The 22,620-nt window shown below is 44.1% G+C and overlaps 1 protein-coding gene and 1 long non-coding RNA gene across 13 annotated transcripts in view; one reads left to right on the top strand and one right to left on the bottom strand.

The window, feature by feature from the left end:
* LOC105391845 overlaps positions 1 to 22,620 on the top strand; it is a 98,001-nt gene that overhangs the window by 5,803 nt on the left and 69,578 nt on the right. For 9 of the 12 annotated variants that reach the window (XM_048623338.1, XM_048623334.1, XM_048623332.1 and 6 more), the window contains exons 2-24: positions 6,485 to 6,546; positions 7,216 to 7,417; positions 7,640 to 7,744; positions 8,213 to 8,329; positions 8,719 to 8,850; positions 8,968 to 9,083; positions 9,305 to 9,554; positions 9,972 to 10,225; positions 10,302 to 11,034; positions 11,116 to 12,285; positions 12,368 to 12,577; positions 12,666 to 12,959; positions 13,050 to 16,037; positions 16,157 to 16,825; positions 16,992 to 17,702; positions 17,820 to 18,011; positions 18,098 to 18,280; positions 18,394 to 18,525; positions 18,619 to 19,339; positions 19,526 to 19,701; positions 19,787 to 20,698; positions 20,784 to 20,921; positions 21,690 to 22,463. In XM_048623338.1, the coding sequence (XP_048479295.1) occupies positions 6,490 to 6,546; positions 7,216 to 7,417; positions 7,640 to 7,744; positions 8,213 to 8,329; positions 8,719 to 8,850; positions 8,968 to 9,083; positions 9,305 to 9,554; positions 9,972 to 10,225; positions 10,302 to 11,034; positions 11,116 to 12,285; positions 12,368 to 12,577; positions 12,666 to 12,959; positions 13,050 to 16,037; positions 16,157 to 16,825; positions 16,992 to 17,702; positions 17,820 to 18,011; positions 18,098 to 18,280; positions 18,394 to 18,525; positions 18,619 to 19,339; positions 19,526 to 19,701; positions 19,787 to 20,698; positions 20,784 to 20,921; positions 21,690 to 22,463 (11,236 nt within the window). In that variant the 5' untranslated portion in view covers positions 6,485 to 6,489. The remainder of the gene's footprint in view (positions 1 to 6,484; positions 6,547 to 7,215; positions 7,418 to 7,639; positions 7,745 to 8,212; positions 8,330 to 8,718; positions 8,851 to 8,967; positions 9,084 to 9,304; positions 9,555 to 9,971; positions 10,226 to 10,301; positions 11,035 to 11,115; positions 12,286 to 12,367; positions 12,578 to 12,665; positions 12,960 to 13,049; positions 16,038 to 16,156; positions 16,826 to 16,991; positions 17,703 to 17,819; positions 18,012 to 18,097; positions 18,281 to 18,393; positions 18,526 to 18,618; positions 19,340 to 19,525; positions 19,702 to 19,786; positions 20,699 to 20,783; positions 20,922 to 21,689; positions 22,464 to 22,620) is intronic. The other 3 variants (XM_048623328.1, XM_048623329.1, XM_048623336.1) reach the window with 3 other exon arrangements.
* LOC125489031 overlaps positions 12,312 to 22,620 on the bottom strand; it is a 102,709-nt gene continuing 92,400 nt past the window's right edge. The window contains exon 5 of the long non-coding RNA XR_007266683.1: positions 12,312 to 12,553. This is a non-coding gene — a long non-coding RNA (uncharacterized LOC125489031). The remainder of the gene's footprint in view (positions 12,554 to 22,620) is intronic.

The following is a 22,620-nucleotide window of genomic DNA, read 5'->3' as shown; positions in this document are numbered from 1 at the left end:
AGAACCTGAAATAAAATTTTAGTATTCACATTAATGAGATTGAAGAAAATAAAGCTGAGCTCATTCGTCCTTTGAATAACTCATTTAATTTTTATTATAGACTACGCAAGTTAATAGCGTAGGTACTTATCTAATTTACAATCTCTATAAAGCCTACCTACAAAGATAATCCACTTAAAAAAAGAGAGCTCCTCAGTAAGCTGATGCCCAGTGCATTAAGTGCCATGTTTATAGACCTTCGCGTTCAGTAAAAAGACAACAAAAATCCTTTAAAAGCTTTATTTAGTAGCGAGCAGCCTTCGCTCCACTGTGTTTTTGTAACGCGTTTTGAGTTTGAGTCATAGGTTTTAAATAAAAAAGTAGATTTCCTTGTAATTTACAATTCGACTTCTGCTATGTAAATACATTGTTTTTAAAGTGGCTACGTAATCGCGGAGGATGACGACTCCAATTAACTTTAGTTTAGAGCGTAAAACGTTGTAGTAAGATGTGGCTCTTGTAGCCGGCGGCGCCATGTTGCATGTCAGCGAGGCGAGCGGGTGGATCGACATATCAACGTGGACGTGTCCGCACTTCACACTCCACTTGTCGCTGACGAGGAAGCGATTAATTGTTGCTAGTTAATTTCTGTAGCAACACCGATGGAAAGTAACACAAAAACCTGAGTGCTTCATTGCTGAAATTCATTTGGAACACACCTAAATACCGATTTAATCGAATAGTTTAGTATTAACTGTTAGAAGCCAGTGTGTTGCTCAAACCAATTAAGTTAGGCGGAGATGATGGAATTACCCTCAAGTCTACCAGGAAGCACATATACTTCATTGGACTATTTACAGGCGAGGGGGTGTGATGGTGTTGCTTCATGAAACTGAAATTGCATGATTAATGCTTTCAGCATTAGCAATCTTGTACGGCTGTAAACCGCGGCAGTTCTTAAAACAGTTGACTTTTACCGCTGGCATGCTGCGTTGCTCCACTGCGGGTTCCAGTTAGAACGAGCCAGTGATATGCCTAAATCGATTATGATCAAGTAGCCGCTCGCCCTGCGAGTGCACAACAACGGGCCTTTCGCTCCTCGTCGGATACATTCACCCGGTCTCCTTTAGCTGCCATTGGCTACAGCACGATATTATCAGTCGGTTGCACAACAACAAATAAACAGACTTATAGGAACGGACTTGTTTTGCGCCGGTGACATTTAAAATTAAGGCTTTAATTATGTATGCAATAAGTGGTAGTAAATCAGTCTATTGATTGCATAAATAGAGTGACTTTTCGGGTAAAATCTAGATTTTGAGGACGTTCAGCTGCATATCCGGATATTCCTTTTATAAAGTTGCGTAAATACTTTCCTGAATTGAGTGTAAAACTTAAACACCGACCCATATAACCTGAAACGGCATCTTTACTCAACAAAAAATCTTAAACTTTCGCATATCCGCAACAAAACAATAGAATTAGCAACTCAACATGACCGAGACGGTAGGTATTGGGCTTCAGCCTCGCACAATCGCTGAGGATCGTTTCTCAAGAGAGAAACGTGGTGTGGCGTGGAAGTGCATTGTTTCCAGCCCACTTTCGGTTCACGGCAGCGGCGGCGGCGGCGCGGGCTGCCCTGTGAAAGTGAGTGGCGCGAGTAACAACACACACACACACACTCGGAGGATACACCCGATTGGCTCCCGCCCGCCGCCGCCGCCGCCGCCGCCGCCGCTTCGTGCGTGACGCAACACCTGTAATGCCTGGACAGTTCCGCCATCCGTCCATCACATTATCGGAACGAAATTATAAGCCGTCTCGCAGCAGTTATAGCTTGCATCACGCGTATTGCACAGCTTCACATAGTTACGAGTAATGCACTGTAGATGAAGATAATTATGATAGAGAAGTCGATATACTTAAGTACAGTGTTTTTATAATTTCCGACAAGTTCCTGTTCCTTGAAATATTTTCCCGTGGGAATTCTGGACTGGATAGCAGAACTCTCGGAGGTCCTGAAAATACAAACCAAAGCTTGGTAGGTATATTTTACACAAAGTTGAGTAAGAAGTGATAACATGTAATTCCTTCATAATTAACCACATTAAACAATATGCGTATTTAACTAATGAAGCCTAACCTAATTGTAAATAAAATTATGAAAACTGAACTAAAAGATAAAATTTTACAAATTCAAAGTATTCGCCTCAAGCTTAGTCTAACTAGTCAAAGATGCCGCCTCGTATTGTTCCTGGCTCGAAAGTGCCCAACAAGCCAGCCGCATTACCGTTAAATGTTAATTTATATTATAACCTTGAATAAATGAATAAAATTCTATAATAATACATACCAAAATATTATTAAAAATAAATACATAATTGCTGGTGCATTCTAATCATACTTTAATCCCATTCTCCGAATGTGTCGACTTTATAATGAGTTATCTGTGAGTAACGAAGACATTGATATTTTTAATAACAAATTCTTTACATATAAAAAATCTATTGGCATCCTTCAGAGCTCTAACCGGAATAGCTAGTTCTAATTATTTCAACTTCATAGTATTTTTTAGTTTTATTTAATAAAATTAGTAGGTATTTACCTTATAGCATAGAACACATGTAATGAGTAATGTTCCATCCTAAATAATTAATGTTGTGCATGCATGTTTTGGGTATCAATGTAGAACAGATGTTTAGTTGTATTTTTTAAATTTTGTAACCATTGTTATCTGTTTTGTGTGCCTCAATAAATAAAATAAAAAATAAAAAATATGAGTATTCTTTAGAAATATGAAGATTTTTTTATAAAAGTATAAAATACATGACATTGAGATTTCCCTCGTAGTATTAAACAGATTTACTATATTATTTGTTTAGTTACAGAAAATATTTACTGAAATATTTCTCCGATACAGCATTTTCTATTGAATTTTATTTTAACTAAGAACCTGTGTTTTTTATACCGGATAAGTTATCAATCATTTTATCTCCCTCGTTAACCGCCAGTCAACGACACATAAGAGCGAGCGCCTCTATCGCTCAATATTAGCATCACCACAAAAAGTGATTGACACGACAATTAGATTCAGTTCAGATAAACATTAACGAAAGTGAATTACATCACAATATTGTGGAGCTATTTCCATAACAAAATACTCTTACTATACCTATCTATCTACGAGTATACTACTTACAAACGTGTCAACAAGTTGTAGCAGCAACAGCGTAGTAGAGCTGTATGTATGAAAATATAGAGGTGTAATTACATAAATACCCATAACGAGGACAACGACTCTAGTTACTATGAGCTAGATACATAGGTGTATGCCGGCATAGTGGGTGAAGTGCAAGCGTCGGGCGATGCGTCGTGGCTCTGCGCCGGCGCAGCCACGCGTGTCCCCGTGCGCTACACTGCACATTATATCTAGCTCCGTGTCTAGATTACTATTATTGCTGTGACATAAAACTATAATTTTCGTCGCAACATAAGGTTTAAGGTCGTGAATGTCAGTGATGATATTGAATAATAATGACGACGTCATCGTCAAGCCGTAGATAGCTTTATTTGTGCATTTATAAATGTATGCGTGAGTTGGTTTTAGGGTGGAAATTAATATACAATCTACAATCTTAATTTTCAATTCGGACTCTGACACATATGCTGGACTGCCTTTCACATGGGCGGACCTATGACCTACCCATAAAATATGCAGACGTAAACTAAGAGCAGACAAATCTTAAAATATTGACCTTTACAGAATCCACAATGGGTTTATTTACACGGTGAAAATACCAGTTTCGGAAGACACCGGCAAATCTAAAATCGAAGAAATTCCTCACTACAAAAAGTTGTTTTCATTTAACAAATAAAAGATTTCTGTTTTAAGGTGACACAAGCGACCGTGTCACATTTCGTGATTCTTATGCAAATTTGTGTTTTTCTGGTGATGTTATTACCAATGTAGGAAGGTCAAGATTAGATTTCTATCATCATTTAAATCAAGATAACATCACCAGTATCACCAGTAATGCAAACAAATGATCTCGATTGCGGGGTAGGCAGCACTGGCTGTCATCATGAGTCCCTAAGTTTCCTTGCTCCATGGGCGCACTACATACAATACAATACAATACAATACTCTTTATTTGCACCAAAATAGAACATACAAAAAAAAAAAACTTAAAAATAAAAACAGTACAAAAAGGCGACCTTATTGCTTATAGCAATCTCTACCAGACAACCTTTGGATGGAAGAGAGTTATAAAAGAAAATAGAAATAGAATTAGAGGTAGCTGAGGTGCAAGTGTATAATACACTACTTAAACACTACATACACTAAATAAATAAATACAGCAAGAAAATAAATAAGTAAATACATAATATATATTATTATACCTATACTTACATACAATAATACATAATGATATACAGCAATAATATATTCAACTAAGGCAGTGAATTTAGGTAGTGCCTCTTAACCCTTTCTTTGAAGGAAGCTGCAGAAGGTGCACGTCTTATGTCCTCAGGAAGAGCATTCCAGAGCAGTACAGCTGTCACTGTGAAGGAATCGCCGTAAAAATCGGTTTTGTGCGGTGGAACTTCCAGTCGCAAGTTCTGTGCAGACCGAAGTGTGCGGTCATGCGAACAGTGCCGGAACTTAAAACGCTCTTTTAGGTAGGAAGGAGATGCTGGGTTAAACAGTATGTTGTAAAGTAGTGATAGTATATGGGTATTCCGTCGAAGGCGAATAGGAAGCCACTTGAGTTTAGTGCGAAAATCGGAGATATGGTCATATTTACGTAAACCAAATATAAACCGTATGCAGACGTACATTTTAGAAGCAAGTATTTGGCCATAGTAACAAATACTGAACATATATCCCTTTTACTTTAACTCGGTCGCGGTGGTAATCGAATCGGTTTTAAGTTACTGAAAAATCATATTTCGTCTATATTTGCTATCATGGACTCTACTAGCAAGATAATTACGTGGGTAGAAAAATGGTACAGTACCTAACGTTTTCTTGAAACCAGGCATCACTGATTGTAATTAAAAGTCTTCGAGCAAATCAGCGTACTGTATGAGAAGCCATTAATAAAATGGTACAGTTAATGTGTAACGCTAGCCAAGCCGGTGGAAGCCGAAATACCGCTCACAGTTATCTGACCTCGCGCCGCAACCTTCGCCTTTGTCGTCGCAACTAATTATAAACGTTCACGTTAACCGCCGCCATTCACTCACTACTGTTATTATATTTCTGCTTGATTCATTGACAGAGAAATTGAATAGTCCGCTGGGACGGTTTCCATGAAAGTCGACATGAATAGGTAATAATATAAGTACAATTTGGTTCATTAAGGCTGTGCTGAAACTGCTGAAAGCGGGCCTTTCAATGACGATGAGTTATTTTATTACTTGAACTTTATATGTCGGTACATATTGGTCGTACACGTCCTTCTGTCATAAACTTGGGAGAAACTTAGAATTTAAGTACCGACTCGTGACTATGATGATATAGATAGATAATAAAAGTTCTTCACTCATGAACATAGTTACTGTAACATGAAATTAGGTACGCACATTGTATACACATGTAGGCACATTGTTTTGATTTTAGGTCAAATTTTCGGTTTCTGTTTATGGATTTAGGCGGAGAAAGACCCCTTTTTACTTCATCTCTATTGCTCTACTTAGAGGCATCATAGTTTTGGAGCAACCCCCATTTCTTAACTAATGAGGAAAATCCTCTCGTCTATTCTTCTACGTTGATCGATACTATTAGTCTATTTTGATAGTAAGTTCCAATATTTATGTTGGACATTACTTAAGCTCCACAGCACAGCGTATGCCTGATACAGGCTTATGATATGATTTACTTACTCAATAATATTTATAGATTTTATAGTTACCTTTCCACCTCGCGTGCCGCAAGCCTCTCGAGGCGTGTACCATTCATAAATCGTGAGCCTAGAACTAGTCATATGTAAACGTGTAAGTAGGACACATACATTACTCGGAATATTCACTAAAAGAGACAGGATACTAGCATTAGGAAATCCATTTGCTCATGTACTTAGGTACAGAATGTAGATAATGATTTTGAGTTACTTAAGCCGTAGCTTAAAGAGGTTTAATCAGTTGAAAGTTACAACGGAAAAGGGGTGACTCAAGTGGTCAATCTGAACAACGTTCTGTGACTTTAAAAATTTCGAGAAAAACAGATTGACCCCATTAGTTAAGTCACTCTTTTCTATTTATTTAGTCCAGAATGTTTATGACTGCCTACATGGCCAACAAGGTATCTTATAAGCTTCGGTATCACCAACTGGGTTCGATTCTCGGGTGGGACATGGCTAGTAACCTAAGTCGTTGAACACACTATCGGAGTCATCAACTATTCAGAAATTCAGACCATTTTTGTGGGCGCCCCATTATGTCATGCACTTGCCTTTTATTATAAGTATTATAATTACTAAATATTGATTTTTCTTTGTTACAGAGACAATGTATATAGACACCTTACCGTTGGTGGTTTGGACTCTCTTAGTCACAACGACACATGTAAGTAATAGCATAGATTTGTATATATTTTACGCTTGTTGATACATTTTAATAATAATATACCTATATTTTTTTGTAGTTATATGTCAGTATTACTAGTTTATTACATTAGATACTTTTTGTTCGAAAACTTTTTTCTTCGCTACTAGCTACTACTACTGGCTGAAAATAATGTTCATTAAAATGAAAACTATCTAGTTATTTTTTTATGAAAAAGGCGGCAACGGTGTACGAATGTTTTGTTTTTTTCGTTTTCAATGAAAGTAAAGAAAGAAATTAATTACCATTAGTAATTGTAAATAGCTGCAATATATATTCGAAAGTACGTTAGTGTGTAGTTACATGCGTATTGTATTTGTGAGAACCGAAGTTGTCGCCGGGCGAGTGTTGTCTCGTGGAAAGTTCTTTCACAACATAAATCAGCAATATTATGAACAATGTATGCAATGGGATACAATGGGCACACTACGGGTAATTTACTGTAAATAATAGGGTAGAGTCTTTTTAATTACTGTGATGCAAATCTTCTTTGTATTTATTGTGTTTTTTTTTCAGGAACCTATATATTTTATGATATTTATAACATTTTATGTAGCTCCAAAAGTCATTTAATTAAATCTTAGCGCTGTGCAATTGTTTCCAGGTTTTCAATTAAAATTGTCTTTTCAGGTAACGACAGAAGGCCAATATGGAATAGGTTTAGGAATAAAACGAGAAGTATTTTTCTTAAATTTAGAAGACGGCTATTTTGGCTGTCAAGTAAACGAATCTACACAACTATTACAATTATATGAATTATCTAAATTATGCGACGGAGTGCCCGACTGCTACAAGGCCTCCGACGAACTTAGGGCAGAATTAAAATGTACAGGTGAGTCACTTTACACTTCCATTGATTATCTTTGTAATATAAATCTAGTTATTAATACAATTTAGCTGAAAGATTTAGATTTAGAAAAATATAAACATTCATGGTTTGCTGTTTACTGTACCGAAATAACCGCTCCAAACTATTTATGCATATGTAGATCTATCAGCTACACTTTTATGTATAACCTCATGTATAACTAATACATAGATTCCGTACTTACAGATGATTGTACCAAAGAAGATGGCGCGCAGTGTATAAACGGTGCTTGTTTAAATGGAGTTTGCCATTGTAACGATGGCTATGGCGGCTGCAACTGCCAGGAACTTGGTCAGTACTCTTTACGTTACACACTTTTATTTCCTACATTTACATAAGCTGTTTGTTAGCTTACATTAACAATATAACAAGATGGAGTGTCAGTGCAAAATAAATGTCTCGACATAATAATACCCCACTTCTACTAGATCTTATTTTGAGTTAGTTCCGTTAGAAGATTTGTGACAATGGTAGGTTGAGCTTAAAGCGGTTTGATAGTTTATTGATTAAACTCAAACTCAAACTCAAAATTTATAATTCATCGTAAAAATATAAAATTTTCTGATGTACGTCAATTTTTACAAACTACTCTCCGTTCGGATAAGGGGGGCTCTTTCTGTCTAAGGAGAAGAACGGAGCCAAGAGGCAAGATTTCAAGATTAGTTTTTGTATATGACACATCATCTTGTTCGTGTATTGTAAATCTAAGCTGTAAATACCTTACGTGGACTACTTCTTTTCATGATGTGTTGTTTGCAGATGTAAATGAGTGCAAGGAGCGGCCGTGCGACGTGTTCGCGCACTGCACCAACACGGTGGGCAGCTTCCAGTGCTCGTGCTTCCCGGGGTACGAGGGCGACGGCTTCACTTGCAGAGGTACTGGCTTACATATATACTTTCCTACTTCTTTCGATGCCTACATACATACACATGCTGGGTGTAAGACCCGAAGGGATAGTCAGACGCAAGCGTGCCACCCGCTTTTTACTGTACTCACGTGAAAGGTTGCGAGCCGTATCACCGAATTATTGTACCTACACATCTAGAATCTAGATGTGCAGGTTTTCTCACCGTACTGTTTTCCTTTGATTTATATCTTTGTTGTACGTAGTTATTTAACTTTCTGTTTATTTACAACGATTATTTAAAAAGAACCTAGAGTACAGAAGTTTTAACAAATGAGTCCGTTGCTGAATACATTCCTTTAATATATTTTATTTGTGAAGTCGTAAATACTTAATAGTTCTATTGTTTTTTTGTTGCAGATATAAATGAATGCGACGACCCGGCGATATCGGCGAGATGCGTCGAGAACGCCGAGTGTTGCAATTTACCAGCTCATTTTATCTGCAAATGTAATCGAGGCTTTGAGGGCGATGGCGAAGAATCGTGTCGGGGTGAGTTACTATTAACTGAAACTAGATCCATTATATCCTCATGTTTACCTACGCCTAAGTATATCTATGTAAGCCAAATTGTTTTTATTTCACTTTATCATATTTTTAACCTTTTAGATATAGACGAATGTCGACGTCCCGGCGCTTGCGGCGCCAACGCACTCTGTCAGAACTACCCCGGAAACTACACCTGTGCGTGTCAAGCCGGCTACACTGGAAATCCGTTTGATGGCGTAAGTAATCATTTACCTACTTCATTCATTTATCAATATAATCTGATATGCTAGGATTCAAGCTATGTTATATGCTGAATCGGACGCAGGATACGTTAGACTAGCGAAATGTTAAAACTTATGTCACTCAGTGAAAGTTAAATGTTATCGCTACCGCAAGGACGCCTTCATCCGTTTTGGCCCTATTTGAGTACCAGCAGCTAATGTCCCCCCCCCGACAGTGCGTGGACGTGGACGAGTGCCAGTCTCCGGGAGCATGCGGAGTGAACGCGGAGTGCCGCAACCTGGCGGGCGGCTACGAGTGCAGCTGCCCGGCCGGCGCGGAGGGCGACCCGCGCGAGGCGTGCCGCGTGGCCGACGTGTGTGCGCGCGCGGCCTGCGGGCGCGGCGCCCTGTGCGAGCCCACCCGCGACGCGCATCGCTGCGTGTGCCCGCCCGGCTACACCGGCGACCCACACACCGAGTGCATCGGTGAGACACCAATCTACTCACCCCCGCGCCCTGACGCTAACCCTAACTATACTGTGGTCTAACGCTTGTGATAACGCAACTGTTAATCAACTCGATACTGCCGATAACAGACGCGCGGCAGTCTCACGCTTCTCTACTAACTATTAAAACTCAAAACACAAAAGATTACAAATCACTTCAGTACTATTTCAGTGTAGCGGACGAGTTCAGTCTGCATAGAACGCGGAGCAAAAAGCGGAATGGTTTCCGACCCGAGCCGTCTATCGCTTGACTTCACGAGTAGACTCTTCATTTTCAGGCTTCGTTCTTGTCGTACCATGCATGCGGACGTCTCTCTCTTCCTCTTCGTAGCGGTGAGCGCAGGGTAACCGAGGTTCGCTCGGGACACGTAATCAGTTGTTAGTTTTGTTCTGCCAGACGTGGATGAGTGTAAGAGCGCGGACGCGTGCGGCGCGCACGAGGTGTGCAGCAACACGGCGGGCGGGCACGCGTGCGTGTGCGCGCCGCAGTACACGGGCCGCGCGGGCGCGTGCGTGGACCTGGACGAGTGCGCGGTGCTGGAGCGCCCCTGCGGCCCGCGCGCCGTCTGCGAGAACGCCGCGCCCGGGTACAACTGCGTGTGTCCGCAGGGATACCGCGCGCATCCCAACCCGCAGATCGCTTGCGAACAGGTAAACATCGCTTGTCAAATAATCTTTAAATATTGCATAACCTGACCACATTTTTGTTAAATGTATACGTTTTCAGGTCGACGTTGCTACACTATGTAAATCGGATTTCGATTGTACAAACAACGCTGAATGTATCGAAAACCAATGTTTCTGCAAAACCGGATTCAGCCCGAAGGGTTCAGTATGTGTGGATATCGACGAATGTAAGACCGAAGCTAAGACGTGTGGAGACAACGCGATGTGCGTGAACACGCCGGGAGGGTTCTCGTGCGCGTGCGCGTACGGGTTCGTGGGCGCGCCGCCGCGCGAGGCGTGCCGCGCGCCGTGCGACGACGTGCGCTGCGGCGAGCACGCCTACTGCAAGCCGGACGGCGCGGACGCGTACTGCGTGTGCGAGGAGGGCTGGACCTTCGACCCGGCGGACATCGCGGCCGGCTGCGTGGACGTGGACGAGTGCGACGCGGGCGCGGGCGCGGGCGGCTGCGGCGCGCACGCCACGTGCTCCAACACGCCGGGCGGCTACTCCTGCGCCTGCCCCGAGGGCTACACGGGCGACGCGCGCCGCCAGTGCGTGGACGTGGACGAGTGCGCGGCGGAGGGCGCGTGCGGCGCGGGCGCGGACTGCGTCAACCGCGCCGGCTCCTTCTCCTGCGAGTGTCCCGAGGGCACCGCGCCCGACCCCGACCCGCGCACGCGCTGCGCCGACATACTCACCTGCAAGACCGACAACGACTGTCCCGGCAACGCACGATGCGATGAAAGAACCCGATGTGTATGCCCTGAACCCAACGTTGGAAACGAATGTAGACGTAAGTAGCAATCCCATGTTTTTATAACACGTTTGTAATGAATAATTCAGAGTGTAGGTACTAAGCCGTTATCTATTACAGATCCGTGCGAGGCGCTGCAATGCGGCAGCAACTCGGAGTGCCTGCTGAGCGAGCAGACGGCGCAGTGCACGTGCCGCGGCGGGTTCACGGGCGACCCGGCCGCGCCCGCCGGCTGCCAGGACGTCAACGAGTGCGAGTCCAGCCCGTGCGGCGCCGGCGCCGTGTGCAGGAACCTGCCCGGCCACTTCCAGTGCGAGTGTCCCGGCAGCTTCAGCGGCGACCCGTACGTGGACGGCTGCACGAGGGGACTCATGCCGAGTGAGTGCGGCGCGGCTAGCCCGTGCCCGCAGGGAGAGCAATGCATACTGCACGATGGCGTCAATGTTTGTGTGTGCTCGCAAGGGTTCCAACGAAGCAAAGATACTGGTTTATGTGAGGATATTAATGAATGCACACAGTATGGTAACTCGCCTTGTGGCCTCAACGCTATTTGCAAGAATCTACCGGGGAGCTACGAGTGTAAGTGCCCTCCGGAGTACAGTGGCAACCCTTACAATCTCTGCGAAGTATGTGACGATATCAACTGCCAATGTCAAGCGCCTTACAAGGTTGTCGATGGCAACTGCGTGTTATCTGGCTGTGGAAAAGGCAACAAATGTGGTAAAGGGGCGGAATGCATCATCATATCAGACGGAGTGAGTTACTGCGCGTGTCCTGTAGGCTACATGCAGACAGCGGACGGCGCTTGTGAAGACATGGACGAGTGTAAATCTGGACAGCCCGTTTGTGGTTTTGGCGCGGAATGTTTCAACACACCCGGGTCATACGTGTGCAAATGCCCAGCCGGATATGGACAAGATTCTGTGGGTCACTGTTCACTGAATCAAAAACGATGTATTAGCGATTCCGACTGCTTTCCAAATGAGAAGTGCGAAGAGCCGGGCAACTGCGTCTGTCCTCCGCCTTATTACTTGGACGTTACGGATGGGCATAAATGTAAGAGTCCGTGCGAGAGGTTCACTTGTGGAATAAATGCTAAGTGTACCCCGAGTGACCCCCCGCGCTGCATGTGCACTGCCGGGTACGAGGGGGACCCCTACACCGGCTGCACCAATAGGAACGAGTGTGACAGCGCGCCCTGCGCCTACGGAGCTATATGCCACGACAAGAAAGGAGGTTATCAGTGCGAGTGTCCGCAGAACATGGTGGGGGATCCTTACAAAACCGGATGTAAGTATAATAAAATAAATCGCTAACGAACTGTTAAATGGAAACATGTATTCGCAAATTAAATATTGACATTAATTTACAGGCACAATTGAGGAAGGGCCGTCTCAGAAACAGCTTTGCAGCAATGATTACGAGTGCCCGAACACGCACGCCTGCTTGAACCGGACTTGTTTATCACCCTGCTCGAGCGTGGCTTGCGGGCCCAACGCGTTCTGTGAAGTGGACAACCACGCCGCCTGGTGCCGCTGCAACCCCGGGTACACCAAACCTGAGGGAGGAAAATGTATATCAGGTAAATATTAAGCACCAAAAGAACTGTCAGAAAAAAATACACAATTAAATTAATTTAATGTGAAATAATATTGATTTTTATTTTTTAGGTTGTGACGGCTTTTCATGCGCCATTGGTGGTCAATGCATAATATCTAAACAAGGGCCGACATGTGTGTGCCCCGAGGGCATGGTCGGCAACCCGTTCCCTGGCGGCATGTGCCGGCGGGACCTGTGCGGGCCGGGCCTGCCCTGCGAGGAGCCGCTGACCTGCGTCTCAGGGCGATGTCGCCAGCGATGCGAGGGCGTCGTGTGCGGGGTGGGAGCGTCGTGCAACGAGGATAATAGCAAATGTGTCTGCAATGCCTTCTTTATTGGAAACCCTGACCTGCTTTGTATGCCACGTAAGTTGAATGCCTAAGAGTTTTACTGGAATTTTATGTTTAGGTAAGCTTTCGTTTGTTATGTATTCTTATGGTAATTTTTTGTTGCAGCTATTTCTCCTCCGGAATGTGAACCTCAATGTGGATCAAACGCACACTGTGTATATGGACAGACCAATTTGTGCAAATGTGACAAAGGATATACCGGAAACCCATATCAGAAGTGTCTCCCTCGGCGGCAGATCACCTGTGCTAAGGCTTCTTGTGGCAGAAATGCAGTTTGCCAACAAACAAAATCTCATGTTGAATGCTTATGTCCACCAGGCTATTTGGGAAATCCAAACTTGCAATGTATTGATATCGATGAATGTAGTTCAAAACCCTGCGCTGAAAATGCTATATGTATAAACACACCCGGAAGCTTCAGCTGTATTTGTAAGAGCCGTTACGTAGGCAACCCCTACGAACTATGCTCACAAATGGCCATATCTAAATGCACTGAAGGAAGCATCTGCACCTGCTCGCACAACGCCACCTGTCCTGACGGATTCATATGTGAGAAATCTCGATGTGTTAACGTCTGCAAAAATCTCATGTGCGGGCCGAAAGCTATTTGTGAAGATGGTGATTGCATTTGCTTGCCAGGCCACTCTGGTAACCCCAACGACCTTCGCAGAGGATGTGTCCCCGACAACAAATGCATGGTGGATGGGGATTGTAGGGATTCAGAAATATGCTTCCAGCTAGCTAAGAATGTACGGAAGTGTGTTGATTCTTGCAGCAAACTGCAATGCGGGCCGAACTCACTTTGTGTTAGTGCCAACCACCAAGCTCACTGTATATGTGCAGAAGGATTTGTCGGGAAACCTACCGACATTAAGACTGGGTGCCATTTAATACCGATCGAAGAAGTGGAATGTACTGAAGACGGCGATTGCTCTGAACCACAGGTTTGCGTAGTTATTGACGGTTCAACGAACAGGTGTGTCGATCTATGCTCGACAATATCATGTAGCGCTAATGAAATCTGCAAGGTCCTCGATAATAATCCACGATGCGACTGTAAGGAAGGCTTTCTATGGAATCCAGTGAGCTCAACTTGCGAAAGGCCATCCACGCCCAGTTGTGATAGAAATGAAGACTGTGATGACAACAAATCCTGTCAGAAAGATGCATTGGGTGTTAACAAATGTGAAGATAATTGTCAATATTACACTTGCCCTCCGAATTCCAAGTGCGCAACTAAAAACCACATAAGCCAATGTGAATGTTTACCTGGCTTTGTCGGAAATCCTAACGAACGTGACGGGTGTGTCACAATAAACAAAAACCAATGTTCTAACAACGCTCAGTGTAGAGAAAGTGAAGTGTGTAAAAGTATTGGAAATCTAAATAAATGTCAATCAGCCTGTCAGCAAGTTGTATGTGGACCAAACGCCATTTGTGTCACGAACAATCATGTCGCCAAGTGCCAATGCCCATCCGGACCATTCACCGGAGATCCGAATGATCTAGTAAAAGGATGTCAGTCAGTACCCTGCATTTACAATAGCGACTGCCAATCACATGAACTATGCAACCGAATGACACATACTTGCATGAATGCTTGCGGCGAAGACTCTTGTGGCGAAAACTCAGTATGTTTAGCTGAAAACCATAAAATTTCATGCCAATGCCCCAGTGGCTTTAAGGCTGATCCTGTACCTGAAGTTGGATGCAAGAAGATTGAGTCTTGTAATCCAAACCCGTGCCATTCTACTGCCATTTGTGAACCACGAATGTCTTCTTATATTTGTAAATGCCCTGTTGGATATTTAGGAGACCCGAATAAGTCAGGATGTAGAAAACAAGAAGAGTGTTCGGATTCAGACAACGACTGTCCTCTTGATGCGGTATGTTCAGAAGGTCGTTGTGTCAACCCGTGTGATGGAGCTTGCGGTATCAACTCCTTATGCAAAGTTGTAGACAGAAAAGCAATATGCGTTTGCCCTGAAGGATACGAGAACATTCAAGGAGGGAACGCTTGTAAGAAAAGAATCTTAAGTTGTTCAAGTGAATTGGATTGCGAAGGAGATACTTGCAATAACGGCCAATGCTTTGCAGCTTGTAGAAATTCGAGCCAGTGCGATTTAGGCGAATCCTGTATCAAAAACTTATGTATAACGCAATGTAGTAAACATGCACAATGTGGTATTGGCCAAGCATGTGTATCCGGTCAATGTCTGATTGGATGTCGCCATAACGAAGACTGTCCGAGTGACGAGGCTTGCTTGAACAGTAATTGCGTGAACCCGTGTTTATCGACCAGAATTTGTGGACCCAATGCTATATGTTCAAGAATAAATCACAGTACTAAATGCGAGTGCCCTAGCGGATTTGAAGGGACGCCGACTGCTCAGCAAGGATGCGTGAGAAAACCGAGCTCGTGTGTAAGATCATCGCAGTGTCCTCCCGAGCACATGTGCATCGGTCGTTTGTGCCAGGTGCCGTGTCGTGACAACACTGGCTGTGCTATAGGCGAGAAATGTAGCGACAGCAAGTGCCACAAAATATGCCACTCTAGCAGCAACTGCCTTCATGGTGAACATTGCAGTTCAGGAATTTGCATTCCCGGCTGTAAAATTGACTCTGACTGTCTGAATAGTCAAATATGCAAATCTACTCAATGTCAATGCGCTCCCGGTTTTGAATACGTCAACGAAGAATGTGTTAACATTAATGAGTGTTTCAACAACCCATGCCACCCTTCTGCTCAATGTATAGATACGACGGGTTCGTTTAAATGCGTATGTGCGACTGGTGCTGTCGGTGATCCTTACAAGACTGGCTGCTTGCTACCGAATCAATGTCGGCGTGACAGCCACTGCGAAGACTCACTTGCGTGCCTAAACGGAAAATGTACAAATCCCTGTAATACAAAAACATGTGGGTTGAATGCTTTGTGCTCAGTGACAAGCCACAGGGTTTCATGCACATGCGAAAAAGGATTCTTAGGAAATCCCCTCGATAAGAACATTGGATGTTTCAAGGTTGATTGTGTGGAAGACGCTGATTGCTCAGACGAGAAGTACTGCGATACAAGATCTAACAAATGTTCAGGTAAACAAACTCTTCTCTATGAACTTAAATTAACTTATATGTATAATAATGAAATTAATATCTAATGATTAATAAATAATTATTGTTTGAAATGTGTAATTTCTTGCATTTTATTTCAGACAAATGTGCGGAAGGAGATTGCATCGGAGGTTCATGTAGAATACAAAACCATAAAGCTACTTGTGAATGTCCTATTGGTTATGAATTTTCGAACAACAAATGCAGAGATGTTAACGAATGCCTCAATAATCCTTGTCCACAAAACGCGGTTTGCGCAAACAGTCCGGGATCATACTCATGTAGCTGTGTGAACGGAACAATACCAGATGAAAATGGTGGGGTTTGCAGAATGCCTGGAGATTGCTTCTCCGACTCAGACTGTTCAGATACATCTAAATGCTACGAAAAACGTTGTATAAACCCTTGTGAGAAATTCTCGCCGTGCGGAGAAAATGCAGATTGCATTGTTACGAACCACAAAGCCGAGTGTGAGTGTCAAGCAGGCAGCCAAGGCGATCCTTATAAGAAGTGTCTCAAATTGGAATGCACTAAAGACACCGATTGTTCTCCCGAAGAGGCGTGTGTAAATTATAAATGTAAAAACTCTTGCAATATTCCTCGAGCTTGTGGAAGAAATGCTCTTTGTTCGGCGAGGAACCACATCGGGCAATGCTCCTGCGAGGCCGGCTACTCGGGCGACCCCGTGCTCGGCTGCGTGCCCATACAGTACTGCACCGACGACAGCCGCTGCTCTACCGGGACTAAATGTGTCGACAACTTGTGTGTCGGTTAGTATTTCACTTAATAATGAATATTTTTTTATATGGGGACATCTCATCCGACCCCAAAATATATAGGCAGACATATAGGTATGTACTGTACACAGATGCATACCTACAGATACATACACAATATACATAATATTACTCTTCTAATTTAAATTGTTATTTGCAGGTTTGTGCAAAAATTCAAGGGACTGCCTCAATGATCAGGTCTGCATTCAAGAGACTTGCCGTCTCACATGCAACTCCAACACAACTTGCCCCGAGTCACAGTACTGTCTCAACAGAATTTGCACTAAAGAAAGCTTGTGCATGTCAAATGACGATTGCGCTGATGACGAACAATGCACAGTGAGTCGAAAGGGACTCCCGCAATGTGTGAAGGTGTGCGAGCGCCACCCGTGCGGCCGCCAGGCGGTCTGCACTGGGCAGGCGCATCAAGCAGTTTGCTCCTGTAAAGAGGGCTTCTTCGGAGACCCTACGCAAAGCTGTATCCGCAAGGAATGTAACACAGATTCCGACTGCACTGACGAAAAGCTATGCAACAAGAACATGTGTAAGATAGCGTGCCTCGTTAAAAACAGGTGTGGGGAGAACTCGATTTGTTCATCTGAGAAGCATAGGCAAGTTTGTTATTGCCAACCTGGTTTCACTGGTGACCCAGAAAAAGGCTGTACCGAAATTAACTGGTGCACTTCAAATCCGTGTGGAAACGGAGCTGAATGTAAGAACTTGAGGGATCGGGCCAACTGCGTCTGCCCAGCGGGAACTGTCGGCGATCCGTTTGCCGAAGGTTGCCACAAGTCGCAGGAATGTCGCTTCAATAGAGACTGCCCACCGCTAGCACGTTGTACTGTCATAGATGGCATCCGGAAATGCACAGGTGAGTTAACACCACTTTGTTATACAAAAAATAAACAAATCTACATACGTGGAAAAGTTTAATAATTGTTTCAGTCTTGGTATATGAAATGCTATATTATTATTATTTCTTTATCAGATGCATGCGAGAATACGAAATGCGGTCCGAATGCAGAGTGTGTGGCCGCTAGACACACGGGTCAATGTAAATGCAAATCAGGTTATGTTGGAACTGCTAACGGTGAAAAAGGTTGTCGGCTACGAGAGATTACGTGCTCACGTAGAACTGATTGTCCCACTGATAAGTACTGCCACAAAGGAATTTGTAAAGGTAATAACATAAACTAGAATTATCTTATTTAATGGCGTAAACATAATTTGGAGAGCAAAACCAGTAATAATATGTTTTACTTTCAGATTTATGTCTTATGGACGAAGAGTGTGGTTCGTCTGAAAAATGCTCGAATGGACAATGCATTAACCCTTGCAAAATAGAAAAAGCGTGTGGCCTAAACGCGCAATGTCGCACTGAAAACCATATAAAGCAATGCAGTTGTGGCTACGGATTTACTGGCAACCAAGACGTTGAATGTGTTAGAAGTAAGTATATTTGGCTTATGAATCTACATAATTAGTTGAAAACCTAAAATCCTTACATAAATAAATAGGGTAAGTGTCAATGACGAAACGAAACTGATCGTGATGTTTTTCAGTTCCAAGGCTATGCGGCGGTGCCGGCGAGTGCGAAAACGACCACATGTGCCAAGACTCGATGTGCGTCCCTCAGTGCAACAGTGATGAGAAATGCGCTTTGAATGAGAGATGCTCTAAAGGCGCTTGTTTGTGTAAGTTACAGCTCATGAACAATTTATATGAGTGTACGTAGATGTATGCATTTTACGTTTTCAATGATATTAAATAAATCTTATGTATTTCAGTAACATGCCGCGTGGATAACGATTGCTTCCTCGGTCACATTTGCCTCGGAAACAGTTGCCAGTACGGATGCAGGCATGACGAAGATTGTGGACCTGAAGAGTTATGCAAAAACAACGTTTGCCAGAATCCCTGCGCAGCTGAAAACAACCCATGCGGGCCAAATGCTCTGTGCTCCGTTGTGGACAGAAAAGCTATGTGCTCTTGTCCTGAAGGACTAATAGCCAACCCGACACCGAATATAGCTTGTGTCCGCAACCCAGCCATAACCTGTCGCATGCACACCGACTGTGCCACCGGCTGGAGGTGCGAGGACGACCGATGCCGCCCAGCTTGTACGATAGATGGGTTACAGTGCCTGCAGGGAGAGCGTTGTGATGCCGGGGTGTGCCGCTTTGCGTGCACTTCGGATGGACAATGCACGGATGACGAAGTCTGCGACGGACGTCTGTGCGTCACGGGATGCCGCTCTGATACTCACTGCCCCAACGACTTGGCGTGCAGAGCGGGCCAGTGTGTCGACCCCTGCACTGAGCCAGCCACGTGCGGCGCCAACGCCATCTGTACAACCAGAGACCATAGACCTCTGTGTACGTGCCCACAGACCCTCACCGGTGATCCTAAATCAGTTTGCAGAAGAGAACCAACGCCTTGTGATTTCAACAAGAACTGTGATGATGGCTTCAACTGTTACGGAGATATGTGTCATCCATCTTGCAGAAGGTAAATATTGTAAAAGTACATAATATTATAATGTAAGCAAATATTACGCGGGCACTATACTAATTTCTGTATAACGATTAGCATTCGAGGAATATAGAATAGAATAGAATAGAATAGAATAGACACGTAGAAATGTAAAGTACACCTGCATATGAATTAGCATTTATTGGGTAATCTCTTTTTCAGCGACACGACTTGTTTGTCCAATGAAAAATGTATTCGGGGCATCTGTAGAGTGGTTTGTAACAACGACGAAGCCTGTAGTGGAGGACAAATTTGTGAGAACAGAATATGTAAACAAGGATGTCGTGACGACAATGCTTGCCAAATCAATGAGGCATGCCTTAATGGACAGTGCAGAGGTGAGAAATTAGTTTTTTTCCTCCCTAGGTAATGTGATGAATAATTAAAATTTGAGCCATTATAAAATAATATTGTGTTTTTTAGATCCTTGCAAAGAAAATGGAATGTGCGGTTTATGTTCTGATTGTCAAGTCCTTAATCACCGAGCTCAATGTAGTTGCTCAAGCAATTACACCGGTAACGCGCTTGTGGAATGCAAGAGAAAAAGATTATTGTGCGACGGTTTTTGTCCGTGTGATGACAGCGGTTACTGCATTACCCTCTGTGAGGACACCGCGGAATGCTCGTGTGGCGAAAAATGTTTCAACGGAGGTTGTCGCTCTATGTGCTCGTCCAGATCCAAGTGCCCCGAGAGACAAATATGCACCCAGGGTATCTGCGTGCCCGGGTGCAACTCTGACAGAGACTGCGGAGACGACATGATGTGTTCCGAATCGCTTTGTATCGCGGCTTGCCAGGAAAAAACCTGTGGTAAAAATGCAATCTGTCTGGCGAGCCACCATCGCGCCGTCTGCAGTTGTCCCAGTGGCTTTTCAGGAGATCCGTTGAAATCCTGCAAGTCGTACGAATGCCTTCAGGACGAGGAATGCGGGTCAGACGAGCGTTGTTCCACTGACGGAAAGTGCAAAAACGTCTGCCAGGGCGCTTGCGGTAACAATGCGATTTGCAGATCCGTTAATCGCGTGCCGCAGTGTTCCTGTCCTCCGAACTACGCCGGCAACGCCAAGATAGAGTGCTCGAAGCCGGCGGCGGGCGCGTGCCTGCGCAACCCGTGCGGGATCAACGCTCGCTGCCGCGACTTCGAGGACGGCAGCTACGAGTGCACGTGCGCGCCGTCGTGCGCCGGCGACCCGCAGCGGCAGTGCTTCTGCGGCAAGCTGGAGCCGTGCGCGCGCCGCTCCTGCGGGACCAACGCGCAGTGCCGCCTGGGAGCCGCCGGCGAGCCGCAGTGCTACTGCCCTAGGAACTACCCCAACGGAGACCCCAACATAGAATGTAAGTACTTTCTAAAGTTGAAAACACTCGCATATATGTATAGTTTACGTGCGTACTAAATTATTTTTTTCCTATTATCACACAGGTTCTGTAGAGAAAAGTCTTGTGGATTGCCGCACGACCGGTTGTGGATTGAATGGGGAGTGTTTGAGGGAAGGAGCTGAATTTGTTTGTAGATGTATTCCCGGAACGGAAGGGCAAGCTGATATCGAATGCAAGACTAGTGAGTATTATAGAATATCTGTCCTTCACAAACCGTTCACACATTGTACAAATGCACGATTAAAGGTTATCTCACTGTTATGGTATGATTTAACCACATCCATATTTTTTCTTAAGACAGCATTGGATACTGTGGATCAAAGTTATGATTATGATACCTATTGTGGTTGGAGGTCATCGATTAATAATTTCAACAGTTTCTTCTTCATTTCACTATCACCAATTGATATAAGTTATGTACATAATATTCAATAAGGCAATTTATAATGATGTGAATGTAGATACACATGGGTTCACATAGGTACTTTTGTCTACATACACATATTATGTTGACAGGTATTATGTACCTATTATTCATGGACATGATAAAATCCAACTATAGTTTTAATGCCATAGGGATCTTTTGTATTTAGTTTCCAGAACCCCTTTAACAAACGTAGAATCCCCCTATTATCTTTGTATCATATTAATGAAAAGCGGTGCAGATATGTTGAGCTTTTTTCTTCCAAAAGACTCGTTTGACATATCTGAACTCATTATCTTATAAATTAGCGGAAGCATTCTCACCGTTCGTGCTTGATCAGTCCAGTCAATAACATTTGTCCGGCTTCATGTACATATCGCTTGTATTATATTCCGTTTATATCCTTTGTTCATTGAACTATACATAGTTTTCAAAAAGCATGCACTGTCTCGTGAGAAAGTTTCCTCTTCGCGGCTGAGGTACCGCTCTCTCGACTCTTTGCTTTCTTCTTTCACCTCTTCCTAGGTATCGAATGCACGAGCGACAAGGACTGTCCGGTGGACAAGGCGTGCCTGAGCCTGCACTGCGTGGACCCGTGCTCCGTGCGCGGCGCGTGCGGCGAGGACGCGCTGTGCGCGCCGCTGCTGCACCGCGCGCAGTGCGCGTGCCCGCAGTGCTACGTGGGGCAGCCGCGCGCCGCGTGCCGCCCCGACCCCGCGTGCTCGCCCGCCGCCGCCGGCAACACCACCTTCACCTGCTCGCGCGCCCGGCCCTGCCCGCCGCGCCTCGCCTGCGACCTCGACACCGGCCAGTGCCGCAACCCCTGTCTCGGCTACCAAAACTGCAAACGCAACCAGAAATGCGAGGTTCGGAACCACAACCCTGTTTGTGTTTGTCGAAACGGATTCGCACTCAACGAGAAGGGCGAGCTCACGTGCGCCCCGGAACACGCAGAATGTACAAGAGACGAACAATGTCCATCTAATGCAGCTTGTCGTAATTCTAAGTGTGTGAATCCATGTCTGACGTCGAAAACGGCAATTTGTCCGAAAGGAAAACAATGCGAAGTAGTAGAACACCGTGCCCTGTGCATGTGCGTAGAGGACTGTCACCCGTCTGTGTCGATATGTTTGAGAGACACGGGATGTCCACAAAACTTGGCATGCAAAGATTTCCAATGCAAAGATCCATGCAAGGGCGCATGTGGAGGCGCGCCATGCTCGGTGGAAGATCATCACCCTGTATGCAAGTTTTGTCCAAATGGATTCACACATGATGACAAACATGGCTGTATAAAAGGTAATAAAATCTGCCGTGTGCAAAAAGCTAAGACATTAGAGTACACATTTAGTATATTATAGCGTCTTATATTCTTAATAATCTTTTTGTCTTCATATTCCAGGAAATGTTTCTATTTTGACTTCATCCAGATCTTTCTCTATCTTTTTCTTTACTT

Source organism: Plutella xylostella, chromosome 10, assembly GCF_932276165.1.
Source record: "Plutella xylostella chromosome 10, ilPluXylo3.1, whole genome shotgun sequence".
Lineage (NCBI taxonomy): Eukaryota > Metazoa > Arthropoda > Insecta > Lepidoptera > Plutellidae > Plutella > Plutella xylostella.
This window is presented reverse-complemented; position numbering and strand designations above follow the sequence as displayed.